The 16,479-nt window shown below is 39.7% G+C and overlaps 2 protein-coding genes across 4 annotated transcripts; one reads left to right on the forward strand and one right to left on the reverse strand.

Annotated features, from left to right (window-relative positions):
- Window positions 1-560: 560 nt before the first annotated feature.
- On the reverse strand, window positions 561-4,138 carry LOC104213482 (uncharacterized). 3 transcript variants are annotated; one of them, XR_707650.2, is made up of 4 exons: window positions 3,659-4,138; window positions 2,790-2,854; window positions 993-1,131; window positions 561-751 (listed from the first exon to the last, which is right to left on the reverse strand). XR_707650.2 is itself a non-coding variant. In XM_009763002.2 (3 exons), exons 1-3 carry the CDS (start codon window positions 3,801-3,803, stop codon window positions 683-685), a joined length of 279 nt encoding a protein of 92 aa, XP_009761304.1. In that variant the 5' UTR covers window positions 3,804-4,134; the 3' UTR covers window positions 561-682. The 3 variants fall into 3 exon arrangements, 1 of the variants encoding a protein (XP_009761304.1); XR_707651.2 differs by having other exon boundaries at window positions 993-1,136; window positions 3,659-4,135; XM_009763002.2 differs by lacking the exon at window positions 993-1,131 and having other exon boundaries at window positions 3,659-4,134.
- Window positions 4,139-6,634: 2,496 nt separating this feature from the next.
- LOC138874065 (uncharacterized) lies at window positions 6,635-7,060 on the forward strand. The gene has a single exon (XM_070152569.1). It carries the CDS (start codon window positions 6,635-6,637, stop codon window positions 7,058-7,060), a length of 426 nt encoding a protein of 141 aa, XP_070008670.1.
- Window positions 7,061-16,479: the final 9,419 nt, after the last annotated feature.

Genomic DNA, 16,479 nt, shown 5'->3' on the forward strand with positions numbered 1-16,479 from the left:
TGCCGAGATGAAACTGCAACCCAAGAGGATGTGACGTATGCAGTCTACAAAGTCTACCCTTATACAAGCAGTGGTTGATTCCACGGCTTGAACCAGAGACCTATAAAGGCTTGAAACTTACAAAATGACAGAAGATTCATACAAATAGATGAACACCTTCACTAAATACATTAAAAGGCCTTTCTTCTACTAAGTCTACCCTTATACAAGCAGTGGTTGATTCCACGGCTTGAACCAGAGACCTATAAAGGCTTGAAACTTACAAAATGACAGAAGATTCATACAAATAGATGAACACCTTCACTAAATACATTAAAAGGCCTTTCTTCTACTAACTTTTTGTTCTTCCATTCATTCCCTGTGTGTTCTTCCCCCAATTGTTTCCATTTTAACAATGACTACTCTATTATAATTCATAAATCCAGATCGCCTAATTGTTCTCGCATAGCACCTGCGCCATTTCCAAGTACCAAATACATGCACAGAGAGTGTGGTCTAAGAAAAAGAACAAGGAGTTGGCTGATGACACCGTCTAAATGCAACACTTTGTGCAAAAGGAATGAGCTTATAAAACAGGAAATTGCATTTCGAAAACTAGGTGCACATTGAAAATCTGAAGCACAAAAGGAAGATTAGTAATAGTTGTTTGAGTAAGCACATCCCACTCAGCTTTTTGAAAGAATCATTTAGCAGCATCAGCAGCACCCATAGTTTGAGTTTCTCTAGCACACTGAGATACGTATGGCTTCAGCTGCAAACAAACATAACAAAGATAATTAACATGAGCACAAGCTATCGACATCACGAATAACTCTAATCCCAGTGTAAGGGGACGTAAACAGTAATAATTGATACGCCTCATAATCTCCTTTGAGAAACAATCTTAGTATCTTTCTCTTTTTTATCTTTTTTCTTTTTTCGTTTTTGAGCAGTAAGATATTAAGAAAAAGCTTCAATGTCTTAGTCATCCTTGAAGTGGAGCCTTGGCGTACCTGGTAAAGTTGCGGCCATGTGACCAAGAGATCACGGGTTCGAGCCGTGGAAACAACCTTTGTGGTCCTACGTACCATAGACCTTTGTGGTCCTACCCTTCCCCAAATCCCGCGCATAGCGGGAATCTAGTGCACCAAGCTGCCCTTTTAAGACATTGAGAAACAATCTTAGTTAAAGTTACTCTTCAAAATTTGGTCACCACCTCCATAATAACAAAGACGACCTCCAAAAATGTTGTTTGCTCATCTATATCCTGTACAACTTGTTTGGATAAAACAGATGTGCTATACGTCTTAAAGCATATCTTAACTCACCGAATATTATTAGGCATAGCCACCAAATTAAACTTGCCAGAGATTAAACAAGCAAAAAGGAAAAACAGCAAAACTTAATTTACAAATCCAACTTAACAATCCAAAACAAACCACAATGTTAAAAAGTGCAGCACCATACCCATCATAAGCGATTCATACCTCAAAAATCTCCTCAACCACTACCACTACGCATAGCAGTCAATTCAATTTTTTAATTAAGTTGAAAGTCCTTTTGAATAAAATTTTCTCATGATCGACAAACAACCTCTGAACGCTTAACTAGATGTCAATTGGCTGTTAACACGAAAGCGAACCAAATGTTCTTTTCCTCTTTTCTCTCCAAATCCTCCAAAATATACTCAAAGGCTTGACTTCCATGGGGAAGTGCCAGGGAGAATATGACCATCAGAGGAGAGTGAAAGTGCACTCAACGAGCTTATATGGCGGTAGTAGAAAGAATCTGGCACCAGACTGGACTCGCTAATGCAGTGTGACTCAAGCCCAGCAAGACGCGACCTATCGAAGATTTCACGCATCTGAAAACACCAGGAAGAGAGGCAGAATTTCCGGTGACTAATTTACACATGCCAGATCTTACACCTGGGTAAAAGCATTCAAGGGATCGATTCCCCTAGACTTCATCCATCTTGGTGCCACTCGACTCCGATGAGGCGATGACTGTAAAATGAGCAGATTCTCAAAAAAGCGATGGCTAGTGAGAAAGGCGCACACTCCGTTTTAGAATTAAGGAAGTTGTGCCCATGTCTTTCAAAGAAGTTCTTGCCTGGCCAGGAGCTGGAATGGACGCCAGAGACTCTACGCTGGCAAAGAACCTTCTTTCACACTCTCAATCCAAGACGGTCAAAAGAGGAAGAATTTCCCGAAAACTTGTTTGTAGGAAGCTTTAGGATTTTAGGTATCTTCTACACTCTCTCCAAGAGACTGACTCTAGATGAATAGGAATTGGCGTCTCATATTCTTTGTTCACAACTCCACCTATATGCTTGGGCATGTCTAATTAAAAGATCAAATACCAATACATCACTATCGCATTTCTCTAAGCCCCCAACCACATAGAGAGAAGAATAGTTCACAGATTTATTCTATTATTTTGAACTGTCAAAAATAAAAATGAAACAAGCGAAACCAACTCAAACTCGGACTATTTGCCTCTCTTTTAGCTCGTAACAAGCATATTGTGATCTCTTTTATCATTTTATTTTCTGATCCAAGAGAAACTTCAAGTCGGGAAATTAGCATTACTTCTGCCAATGCCAACATTAAGAGCACAAAAGAACAGTGGGCCAAAGGGCAATCGATTCCTTCTTAACTGAATGAAATCGCCTATATGCCATTCCATACTTAACAGGCTATTAGAGTTTCCACATCTTTTTTCTTTTTTCTTTTGGAACTTTCTGTTTTTAATCCAAAAAAGATAGCTAAAAACACAACTTTTTAAAAAAAAATTTAAAACTTCAGTACCTGAAAATCCCTCAAATTTGGAACTACATAATTTGGTAGTTTTCCTTGCACAAGAACATAACCACCTGCAGAAAGAGAAGTCCGCAAATTTCATAAACATCCAAATTTAGAACTTTAAAGCAAAAAAATATTAACGAAGGCAACTAAGCAAGCAAAATGATTTGGAAGAAAAATTTTCTAGTTACCAGCATTAATAAGGACTCACTAAACCAATTAATCAAAATCAAGAGTTTTATAGCTCAGTCAATGTAACAACCTAGTCCACTAGTGATATTGTCCGCTTTGGCCCAGCCTGCACGGCTTTAAAGTACGTTATTAGGGTCTACGGCTTGTTTACTTATATATCCAACCTACACCCTCTCTTAGGGACTCAACGTCCTAGCTGATGTTTGCCCCACCATCGTTCAAGGTTGCGCGTGGGGTGACTTTGATACCATATGTAACTGACCAGCCCACTAGTGATAGCTTTAAAACGCGTCACTAGGGTCTAAGGTTGTTTACTTATATACCCAGCATCTTTTCCGTGATTTGTCACATTCAATCAATCAAACTAGGGTATCCCTGCTGCTCTATTGTGATCCATTTCATTTCAATACCAAATAACTGTAAGCTCACATATCCCGTTCCAAGCCCAAACAAAGATCAAATATTAAAATAATCATAACATGAGAAATCCTCTCTAATAGCTCAGCAATAATCATAAATCAGCGGCCCTATAGCTCCCCTAAATCAATATAAAGGACAAAAGGGGTACTAAATCCAATCAAAAAGACTCAACATTTATAAGCTCAATTCCAATAACACTAAAGTGCTAGTCTCAAACGCTAAAAAGTTAGTATAAACCCAAAAAATAGGTGTCAAAAGAATACCTTTACGAGTATGAAAACCAGTGGGCTTGCAATTCTTTCCTTTATAGAAATTTCTTGGACCTGTTTTAGCAGTTAGAATGTCAAGAGACGCTGTGCTCTTCTTTCTGAAAGCTCTCCCTATACCCAGTAGCAAACCCAGTGCCATTTTCTCCCCTTTTCAACTTCAAGATGAAAATGTACGACAAAAATGAATGAATGGGATTTTAGAAGATTTATTTAGGACACAAAAGAGTGAAAAATTATAAGTATAATCTGCGTTTTGTAGGGGGTTTTAGGCGATTCCAAAGGGTTTTGGCTTCTCTTTTAGCTAAAAAAATGTCAACTGCATCAGAAGAAAATTGTATGTCACTAGTGCCCCCAACATGTTTTCATTTTTCACTTGTACCCCTGTAGTTTTTACTTTTTGGTTTACCCCTTGGTGTCCTGTACCCGTTTTTGGGTCGGAATACACCGTATCTCGCCGAAAAAATCTACTTCGAGGGCAAAGCCCCTTCATATCAAAGACACTTTCATTCTCAATGCCCGAGTCCGAGACTTCACTATAATCTTTGGTGGTGTAGTTTTGTATAGGATAAAATATGTTATGTCATGTGGCAGTCCAAAAGAGGAATATGTGGAACTCAAGACGGGAGATGTCCAAGATCGAAGGTAACTGTTCTGTCAGTCACCGGGAAGAATAACACTTATAAAGATGTAATAAATACTTTTTGTTCGGTAGCATTTAATAGAGAATATTTCATGGTATTAAGTACGATTGCCCGTTACAAGAAATTTGATATTTATGCTCAACATTACATCTTCATCAATTGCCCTCATAATTGACATTAAAGATTGGGCATGATCCTAGGACCTCCTTCCCTAGAGGTAGTTATAAATAATTAGCTCAGTTTCATTGTAAGGGACAAGAATTTTCTAGCAAATTGACGTTACACTCTATTCAAAGTTTAATACAATATTATCCTCTGGCTTTTGATTTCACTGTTGTTGTGCCTGAAATCCAGAACTACTATTTCTGCTATTTTGTCTCCATCCCAGGGCTAAGTATTGCATATTTCTTCAACTATTTTATTATTTCAGGATTAAATTAATTCACTTGTTTAGAAAATCACGTATAAATTCAATTGTACCGTTTAACGGGTAAACTATTTGGCGCCCATTGTAGGGCCTAGACAGCCGTTCACTTAAATTGATCCTTGCTTTTTTTACTAACGCGTTTGATTATTTTGTCTTAGAAAAATCATAAAAAATGGTAGATAACGGTGTTAACAACACGCACAATCTCAAGGTTCGAGGAGATCGGCCTCATTGCGAGGATTCAATCAGTGACACCCACAACGAGTGGAATGACGCCACGCTGGTGATTGACAGGAAATATCTTCAACATATTCGATAGACAACTCCCGATGATGTTGAGGAGGAACATGTCGTTGAAGAGATAAGAGTCTTGCAAGAACAACATGCGATCATTCTAGGACACCTTATGTGTCACGATAAGGTTATGATGAAGTTGAAGCACGCGCTGTCGGGGCTTTGAATAATGCGAATAGACGAGATCGGATTCTTTCTGGTGCTCCCACGAATCAAACAACACAGAGGGTCGACGACAACACCTTGAGGGGTAAAGTTGGCTCCGATAGGGCTGGGGGAGTGGATCCGGCCTCAATAACGAGAATGATCCTTTCAAGAATGAACTTTTAAGGTTTATGAGGGAAGTGAATGCCCACATGGACCAAATCTCGAATGCACCACCGGTGCTGAAAGGTCCAGACTCAAAGAAGTATACTCAATTGCCATACAAGCTAATTGCGGCACCAGAATTACTCCCGAAGCAGTTTAAAATGCCTTATGTGCCAAAGTATGACGGAACTTCAGACCCTCAAGATCATATTACCACCTACACAACGGGAAATAATTTAGCTCCTCACAAAATTAAATTTGTTTTGCTGAAGAAATTTGGAGAGACTCTCACGAGGGGAGCCTTGACGTGGTATTCATTGTTAGATGAGCATTCCATAAACTCCTTTGAGAAGCTCGTGGACTCTTTCATCAAGGCTCATGTCGGGTCCAGAAAAGTACTGACCCAAAAGGCCGACATATTCAGGATTGCGCAAGGAGAATTCGAGTTGCTACGGGAGTTGTTACCCGATTCCAGAAGGAGATAATGTTGCTCCCGGTTGTCCCGGATAAATGGGTGGCTGAAGCATTCACCAATGGACTAAATTTGAGAAGTTCAGATGCTTCCCAAAAATTGAAGGAAATCCTGCTTGAATTTCAAGCGACGACTTTAGCGAATGTCCACAATCAATATGAATCAAAGATAAGGATCGAAGATGATCAGGTTGGCTTTCCATCGTTGACAAAAGGATGAGAAAAGAACAAAGAAAAATCAAAAGACAATTACGACACGGACAGACGGGCTTTGAGAGGCTAGTTTCTACCCTACAAATGGACCGAAGGCCGTGGCAGAGGCTTCCAGACAGCAAACAAGTTCGTCGTTGACAGAATGACTGATCGCGGTCGGAACAATATATCACTGCAGGATAAAGAAGCGTCAGGGTCACGGGATCCTTCTTACCTCAAGCTATCGGAATACAACTTCAACGTCAGTGTAGTGCAGTTGGTGTCAGCCATGAGAAACATCAAAGAAGCACGGTTCCCGAAAGTAATGAGATCTGATCCCAGCTATAGGGATCCCAACTTATGGTATGAATATCACGGGATGAATGGCCACCAGACATGGGATTGTCGACACCTTCGGGAAGAAGTGGCAACATTATTAAAGAACGATCGTCTCAGAGAATTCTTGAGTGACCAAGCTTAGAACAATTATGGTCATAACTGGGACACTGTGGAACCGTCGAAAGCAGGAGAAGATCCCCCGTGCCAAATGATCAACATGATCTTCAGAAGGAACGAGATCAAGGTGGTCACTTTTCGGCAGCAAAGAAGATAAAAGTATGAATAACCCATAGCAAAATGCTCCTAGAAGACGATATCACTTTTACAGAGGAGGACGCATACAGATTGTTGCTACTATACAACGACGCACTGGTAATTTCTTTAAATGTGCTAGATTTTAAGATTAAACGTGTTTTAGTGGATCCAGGAAGTTTGGCTAATATAATACAATGGAGAGTATTGGAGCAAGTTAAACTCACCAGAAGCATTATTCCGGCCACAAAGCTCCTCGTCGAATTCAACCTCGCGAGCGTGATTACCCAAGGAGAAATTTTATTACCCACAAACGCTGAAGGAGTGATGAAAACAACTCTCTTCGAAGTGGTAGACGGTGATATTGGATATAACATCATTCTAGGAAGGCCATGGTTACACGAGATGAAAGTTGTACCATTAACATATCATCAATTGCTGAAGTTTCCAATGCCCAAAGGAGCTAAGTAGATAAGGGTGACCAACCGGTGGCAAGGGAGATAAATGCAATTTAGGTCTCCAATATCAAAGGAAAGGAACACGCAGCATAGCAATTACAGGAACCGACGCCTACTCCTGAACTAGATGAAGTTAGCCCGGCGGCATAGCCGTGGTGACCACTTTCCCTTTGCGGAACATCCTTTACAAAAACCCGAGCTCTCAGGTAGATTGACCAAATGGGCCGTCGAAATGAATGAGTTAGACATAGAATATAAACTAAGGACTGCCATTAAGTCACAAGTCTTGGCTGACTTTGTGGCCGATTTCAGTCCGAGATTACTGCCTCTGGCAACCAAAGAGGCAGTAATGGTGTCGGAATAGGCATCAGGGTTTTGGACCTTTTTATGGATGGACGTTCCAACGTAAAAGGGTCTGGGCTTGGTATAGTCTTAATCACGCCTTCGGGAGGAAACCATAAAGCAAGCCATCAGAACGGTCCTTTTAACTAACAATGAAGTAGAGTATGAAGCTTTGATTGCAGGGCTCGAACTAGCCTGGGGGCTTGACTCTGAGGTCATTGAAATCAAATGCGACTCACAACTGGTGAAAAATCAGGTCTACAAAATATTCGAAACCAAAGAAGAGTGCACGCAACAATACATGGTAAAGGTCCAAGCTTTGTTGGCACAATTTCGGGAGTGGTCGAATACTCATATCCCAAGGGAAGATAATGCGGAAGCAGACGCATTGGCTAACCTTGGATCATTAACGGAAGTAAAAGGATCGGAGTCCGGGATGGTAGTACAATTGATGAACTCAGTCTTGGATACATATGGTTAAAATGAGGTTAATGCGACCAATTTGGTATGGGACTGGAGGAATGAAATCATCGATGATCTCGAGCACGAGAAGCTACACAGACCCAAAGTGTCCAGGGCGCTGCGCACCAAAGCGGCGAGATATAGCTTCAAGATAGGCCAATTGTATAGAAAAGCTTTCCAAGGCCCGTTGGCCCGATGTTTAGGGGTATTCGAAGCTAACTATGTCATGTGAGAAGTCCACAAAGGGATATGCAGCAACCATTCAGGCGCAGATTCCTTAGTGCTGAAGTTGGTAAGGCTAGGATATTATTGGCCCCGCATGGAACAAGATGCCAAAGACCTCGTACGAAAAAGTGATAAGTGCCAATACTGCGCACCACTGGTGCAGCAACCGGCATAACCATTACATTTGGGTATGTCCCCCGGGCCATTCATGAAATGGGGGATGGACATCGTTGGACCACTGCCACCGACTCCCGAAAAGGTAAGATTTCTTTTAATTTTGACTAACTATTTCTCTAAATGGGTGAAAGCAGGTCCTTATTAGAATATCGACGAGTGCGAAGCGGTGGATTTCTTGTGGGACAATATAATTTGCAGGTTTGGAATACCCAAAGAGATAGCATGTGATAATGGGCCACAATTTATCGGTGCAAAAGTCACAAAGTTCCTCGAAGATTTAAAAATAAAGAGGATTACATCTTTACCCTATCATCTGAGCAAAAACAGTCAGGCGGAGTCAGCGAACAAAGTGATTATAATAAACCTCAAGAAAAGGTTAGAAGCGTCTAAAGGTAATTGGGCCGAGGAATTACCTGAAATTTTATGGGCATACCAAACAACGGCCAAATCGAGCATAGGAGAAACTTATTTTTCCCTTGTGTATGTAAGCACGTGATTTTTGCCCTATATGAGAATTATCCCAAAAAATTCAAAATAAAATGATTTTTTCTTGGTGTGCAATTTTTTGAATTTTTGTGGTATTTTTGTGTAATTATTTGCATATTTGTTTGTGCACGTTTATTTGTTAAATTAATAAAAATACAAAAATATGTCGCATTTTGCATTAGGATTTAATTCTACAATTTTTAGTAATTAAGTTTGTTTTCCAAAAATTAAAAATTACAAAAATAGGCATCTTTTGCATTTTAGCATTTAATGTCCAATTGTACAATTTCATGCTTAATTATTACTTAATTGTGTGTTAATTGTTATTGGGAGTTAATTTGCGCTTTTATAAATTAATTTAGTTCTATATGATAGTTTAAGGATTTTTAGAATTTAGTTTTAGAAAAATAAAAGAAGAAAAGAGAACAAAAATAAAGAAAATCGGAATTGGGCCTCTTCTTCAATATTGAACCACAAGCCCAAATATACCCAACATTCCCCTATGACTCGGTCCATTCCAAACCGGGTCGATCCAGTCCTGTACCAACAACCCAACTCCCCCTCTTCATTTTTCATTTTTTCAATTTTTTACCAAAAACAAAACAAAACAAAACCCTAAAAAAACACTACCTACCCGCCCCCCTCTCTATCTTCTTCTCCAAAAAAGCTCCAAACAAACCCATCAATGGCTGCCCTTCCCCCGCCTCTTCTCCTTCACATACACACACACACACACAACCACGGCAACGCAACACACACACACACCCGCTGCCCGTGTTTCTTCTTCTTCTTCTTCTTCAAAGATCGCGAGGGTTTCTTCTTCTTCAAGTTCACGTTGATCGTTGCTTCTTCTTCTCCGACGCTGCTGCTGCTGCGTTCTTCGTCCGACGTCATCCATGGCTGCTGCCCGTCACTGCGTTCCAGCTCATTTCTGTTGCTTCTGCTACGTCCAAATGGAAAATATAATAGCTGCTTCTGCTTTCTTCTTCCTCAACCTCACGTCCAAACGACCAGCTGCTTCTGTCTTCTGCTTCATCGACCTCCATCGCCATCACTGCTTCAGCTGTGTTGCTGCTGTATCGTCTGCTTCTTCTGCTCCTTCTGCGTCGTCCATGGCTTACCCTACTGTGCGTCGTCGAGCAGCTGAGTCTAAAACAAACCTCCACTGCTGCGTCGTCTGCTTCATCTTCTTCGTTTCGTCTGAGCTCAAGTTGAGTGGTCGAGTTCCCGAGCTCCAGCCATGGACGTGGGGCTTCGCTTCATTTGTCTCCATCCAAACGACCAGCTGCTACTGCTTCTTCTTCGCTACGTCCAAACAGACCCCATCGTTGTTGCTTCACGTTTGCTTCACCTCTTTCAGTTGCTTCTTAGGATCGTCTCCGTCGTTTGTTCGAGTTCGTCGTTGGTCAGTCGTTGTTCGTCGTTTCGATCCGGTTAGTGGATTTTGAGTTTTACATTTTGTCCGTATTTTATTTTTGATATTCTCAAATCTAAAATCGGGAAATTTTTGTTTTGTTTCGTGTTCATTGTTTTGTTAATTTTTCAGTTTGTTTCATGTTTGTTTTATTGTTCTTGTTTATTGTTTAGGTAGAAATTGTTAGTTTAATGTTTGTTAGATTCATATTGAAATTTAATTAATTATTTCTTCAATTTGTTTCATGTGTTTTATGTATTTTTCAGAAATTGTTAATGTTGTTAGATTCAAGTTTAATTTCATAATTGTTTCTTCTTCGGTTTTGTTTTTATTTTTCTAAAAGAATTTAGTTGTAATAGGGAAATATGTTGGTTTAATCATTTGAATCCGTCATGTTTTGTTGTTTAAAATAGATTTAATTCATGTTCATCTTTGTTTGAAGTTCGTTTTTAATCCAGTGATTTAATGTGAGTTTGTTTTTGTTTTTGATTTGTGGATTTAATTTGAATCATGTATTGTGTTGTTAATATTGTTGTTTCCTTGCTCATCCATTTTTGGTCTAAGTTAACCAGGATTGGTTCCCAATATGGTTAATTTATTTTCATTAATTTGAAGTTGAATGATTCATCTGTGTTCATATGGTTTGTTGTTGAGTTTGTTTAAGAAATTGGTCATATTGGCTATATTTTGGTTAAGATTGATTAGTTGAATTGGTTATAGCTGATGGGGTAGTTTGGTACATTGCAGTACGTTCAGGGGTAAAATAGTAATTGCAATAAGGTCGGAGGGGTATTTGGTAATTGAACATTTTGAATAATTCTTTATGTTAGGCATGGGGAACAAAATGTAATGGGGTGTGAGTGATATAATTGTTTAATATAATGGGGGACAAGACATAATGTAGTGGAGGAGAATATGGTAATTGTTTATGTTAGGCATGAGGGACAAGATGTAATGGGGTGGGGTTGATATATTTGTTTAATGTAGTGGGGGATGAGTGGGAAGGTAGTGGGTTTGGTAGGAGAAAGTGGTTATTTTATTAATGGATTAAAGGGTTTGGGATGCGATATAAATAAAAGAACTTGATCAGATTTTTGGGGGACACAGAAGAGAGAGGACAGAATAAAAAGAGAGGAGAATACAGAACAGAGGAGAGAAGAGATAAAAATTGGAGAAATTTCAAAACTAAAGGAGGGAACAAAAACTGAAAAAAATCTTCTACTTTCCTTCATTGTTTGAAATCAGCATTAATTGTTGTTGTTTCATCGAAGCTTGAAGCTTTTTTTTGGGATTACTACTCCACCGGTTTGCAAACTCTGTTCCTGGGTTGTTACTGTTGCTGGGCTGTTGTTGTTGTGCTGTATTGTTATTATTGCTGCTGATTCTCATCTTCATCTTCTTTTGTTTCCAATACCAGGTACACGACTGTAATACTAGCTATTGCAAGCTAATAATGTGGAAGCATGAATACATATGAAGAATGAAATTTTGAAGTTTTAATTTCATATTTTTTTGTTCCTTTTATTGATTGTATTTAAGCTATTTCATGTATTACTGAATAATAATTGGAATAAGAAAAAAAATAACATAAGTTAGTCTTTCATGAATCGGTTTGGCAAAACGGGTTAATTCACTAGTTATGAAGGTTTCAAGATTATCAACAGTAGGTTAATCATGAACAAGTAGTTAAATTTAGCTAAGGCATGAATTTAAATTAAATTTCGTAAATTAGGCATTAAGGGATGATTTGAGTTCAAGCAAGATTAGAAGAACGTTTAAGTCTAATAAACTTTCTAGTAAGCTTTAGTAATTATGGTTAAATTTAGTTTCAAATGGTTGTGAATAATTAATCTCAATAGTTTTTTATAACAATGTTGAGTTTTAATCTAGTTGTATTTGATTCTTTTGAATATTAGTTGTCGAATTTTTATTTTATTTATAATTTCGAATTTTTTGAGTAAAATTCCTTTTCATCAATATTTGTATTAATCTACCAATTAGTATGTCATGCTTTCTTAAATAAATAAAATAAAAACTCGTAATTAATTAGGATTTTCTTTCTTTATTTTAGAGACTAATTTTAATAGGAAAAATGTAGTCGCTTTAGGATTTGTCCATCTAAAATAAATGAGACGAGCCTCGCTAAATAAAACACACAGATTGCGGGGCCCTCACAAATGCATGCGTTAATTACTTAGAATTCGTGATCGGCCGCTTAGCAAACTCCACGGCCTTATCCAAAATAATAAATACGCTAATTGTTTTAGGCGCACATGTTAATAATCTTACCTTCTTAAACTCGGGTGTGCATTTCATGCGACCCAAATCCAAATCCCAAAACATTGAATAAAAATGTGTTCCGGATTGCGGGTGCATTTCATGTGACGCAATCCAAAGACATGTTTTTTAAACGATGTTCACATTCTTTCGAAATATAATAATAAAAGCGACTAAGGGATAAAATTTGCACATAAGTTTATAATATGTATTATATCAGATAATCAAGCCGAATATAACAGTTGAGCGACCGTGCTAGAACCACGGAACAAATGCAATGGTCCTAACACCTTCTCCTGGGTTAACAGAATTCCTTATCCGGATTTCTGGTTCGCAGACTGTAATACAGAGTCATTCTTTTCCTCGATTCGGGATTAAATGGTGACTTGGGACACCCTAAATCTCCCAAGTGGCGACTGTGAAATAAATAAACAAATCATGTTTCGATTGTCCTTTAATTGGAAAAAACTCCTTCACCCCTCGCGGGGCGGAAAAAGGAGGTGTGACAGTGTACGGTGCAGAAGCTTGAATCCCAGTGGAAGTAGGGGAACCCGCCTTGAGATATTTCCAAACAGTTGAAGAATCAAACAACGAAGCAATGTTAGTCAACTTGGAGCTACTCGATGAGCACAGGGACTTGGCGCATATAAGAATGATATCCCAAAAGCAGAGAATGAAGCGGTATTATAGTCGAATAACCTTCGTTATTTCAAAGTAGGGGACTTGGTCCTAAGGAAAGTAACTCAAAACATCCGGGAGCTCAATGCAGGAAAGCTAGGTCCAATATGGGAAGGACCCTACCGGGTTTCAGCTGTCACCGGTAAAGGCTCGTATGAATTGGAGAACCAAGATGCAGAAAAGTTGCCTAGCAATTGGAACGTGTCATACCTCAAAAGATATTATTGCTAATGAACATTATCCGAGCGGAAAGTATGTGTGTGCTCTTTTTCCCTTCGTCCAGTTTTTGTCCCAATTGGATTTTTCTGGCAAGGTTTTTATCGAGGCAGCAACAGAAAGCATACTACGAAGACAACATCAATAAGACCTTTAATAGTAAGGCATACAAGCAAAGATCCACTATAGGACGGTTAGATAATCTTTTGCTCTATAGTAAATTCCCACCGAGAAGTTAAGTTTGCTATTGAGCAAAGGTTACCCGACTGTTCACGAGCACAAACTAATAGAGGGTTGTTAGATAGTCCTCGCTCGATAGCATAAATTCCTGAGGAGAAGTAAAGTATGTAACCGAGTTAAGGATTATCTAGCAATTCATTAGTGGATTTTTCGAAGATACAACACTTCCAATGTTCCAATTCGCATTCTTCGGATTCGAACACTGAGGGACGATATGAGGATACGGCAAAAATGACTGCCAACAATGACTGCCACGTCGACCGAAAAATAAAAAATCTGAAAAGTAGTTGTATCATCGGGACCGGGGACTGCGCGGCCAGCCCCGTAGAAACAAGTTGTACAAGTTAGCCACAAGTAATGGAAATTGCTTTTAAGCATAGCAAATGCTTATGTACTTTTTGAAAATAGAAGGAATAAAATGAAATCCTTTTGTTTTTATATTGTTTCATGTCTGAACGATGAATTAACTTTGTCATTTGAAAGTTAAACAAGTACTTCAAATGTTAGTGCCATAATGAACATGAGACGTCCTCTTCAAGAGCATCGTAAACATAAGAGACCCCTTCAAGTTTAAGGGTTGGTTTCGAAAGAATTTATGCCCGGAATCAAAATGCCTTCGGGGGAAAATATACACGAAGCCGTATACGAAAGGACACAAAAGGTAAACTTGGGCAAATACTTATAGAAGCCCTCATGTAAATGGGTTGATGCCCAGAATCAAAATGCTTTCGAGAAGAATACACCCAAAGCTTCACATAATAAAACGTAGACGGAAAAACTTGCGCAAAACTCTTAAGAAAAAGGAAGAGAATGCAAAGATTAAAAACTTACATGAATATTCAAACGAAAGATAGACTCAAATGATACTTGAGCAAAAAGATATTTTTATTTACAATAACATGCCAAAACAGCACAAATACAAGAATTGGAAGAAGAAAAAAGGCAAAACTGCAGTATCTCCGGAACCCGGAGGAAGAGAAGTGTTCGCGCCCCTGGGAGAAGTAGATGGATCCACTGATGGCTCAACATTTTGGTCTTCACCAGTTGGCATTCAGCATCATTATTCTCCGATTCTTCTTCAGTTCCTGAGAACTCAGAACCGTAACCAGAAGGACCAGGAGCATCAGACCCTGCTGGGAGACCAATTTTAGCAGCTAACTCAAGCTCACGGACCTTAAGAATTTCGGCATCAAAATCAATGATACCAGCTTTGGCCTCTTCCAAGGTTTTTATCCTCATGTTGTACATAGCGTAAGTTTTCTTAATAATGAGGGAAGTCGCTCGGTGATTGAGTTCTTCTTTGAGTTGGGTGACCTCAGACAAAAGATTTTCCTGGGCGTATCTAACGGATTTGAGACTAACATCGATTTGCGGACAGTAAAGCTAAAAATTCTATTATGCTCAATGGTCCTCTTGTGCTTCTCCTCCATCTGGGCATATTTCGCCCTCGCAACAGCAAGCTCTTTATCCTTGAGATCCAAGGCTCCCTCTAAGTTGTTCAATCTTTCAGCAGCGTCAGCCTCACGATCGGATATAACAATAATGGCATTATGGACTTTAATCTATTTGGCCCTAGCCTCTTCAAATTGGGCTCTCAATGGGGTGATTCTTGGCTAAGGGTCTCCACTTCCTGCTCACTTTGCTGCAAACGAGTTTCCAATGCAACATCCTCGGCATCTTTAGTTTCCAATTTCGAGAGGCGAATAATGGCTTGGTCCCGTTCAACCAAAAGTTGATCCCGGCTCAAAGGTAAGTTCCCCCTTTTCTCTAATCAACCTTTGAAGTCCCTCAGAAGCAAGAAAGTTGGCCTACAAAGTGAATAAAGCAGACTTAGGATATGTTTAGGCAAAAATAGAAGAAACAAGAAAAGAATTAAAGAATATACCGTTGCAGCGTTGTGCATGGAGTTGTTCAACAAGCACTCTCCCGAGAGAGCCTGAATCTTTTCTCAATCCTTCTCTGAAGCCAAAGGCTTCTGGTAATTAGCAAGCTCCACCGGCCGAGATAGTAAGTTGCATCCGGTAGAGACTGAAAGAGTAACATTCCTCCTCCCTTGCGGATCTCCGGAGGGGGGAGCGTAATTTTGCCCAAATCCCCATGAACTGGGGACTAGGGAAGAGGAACACCTCCTTCATGATCAAGTGCGGCCATTGGAGATAATGTAGCAGTTGCTGGTGGAAGAGTAGGTGCAGATGGAAATGATGTTGCAGCTGCTGGTGTTGGCGAAGGTGGATATGAAGTTAATGGGGTTGAAGAGTGAGAAGCAGCTGCAACAAATGCAGTGCTGGTTTTTGGATGCTCGCCAACCAAAAACGACAGGGACCCGGTACTCAGTCCTCCAGTACCGGGCACAACAATTGAGGCCCGGAAACGGGAGTTGGCACTATCTACCAAATCAAACTCTCCTCAAAGTGCCGAGACATCATTCTCGGTTGGTGTAACTATCTCAACAGGTCGAGCATCCTATTGAGATAATGAGGATCGTCGTCTTATATGTAGAGAAGCTCCCTCATCACTAGCTTCTTCATCATCGTCGATCATTACGGTGTCTACGACCGGCCTGGAAAGAGGGTTAGTTACCACCACTACCTGAGATGACTTAGGGGCAACAATCTTCGCCCTCTTATTCTTCTCCCTATCTGCAGAGAAGGAATTTTTTTTGGTCGTTTGTCCTCTGGCCGAGGACTACGTAATGAAACAATTGTACTGAAGCAGGCCTAGAGATACCTGTTCGAGTAAGCTCCCCCTGAAGCAACCTCGCTGTATCAGTAGGATCAACCAAGATGTCCTCCTCGGGGACAACAATAGAACCCCACGGGTAGACCTGATTTCATAGACAAGGTAGAAGTGATCAATCAAGTTCTTCACATGAAAAATTGAAACAAGGTGAGTTTGAGTTACCATGATTTTTGTCT

The sequence above is a fragment of the Nicotiana sylvestris genome, chromosome 7 (assembly GCF_000393655.2).
Source record: "Nicotiana sylvestris chromosome 7, ASM39365v2, whole genome shotgun sequence".
NCBI classification, from domain to species: domain Eukaryota; kingdom Viridiplantae; phylum Streptophyta; class Magnoliopsida; order Solanales; family Solanaceae; genus Nicotiana; species Nicotiana sylvestris.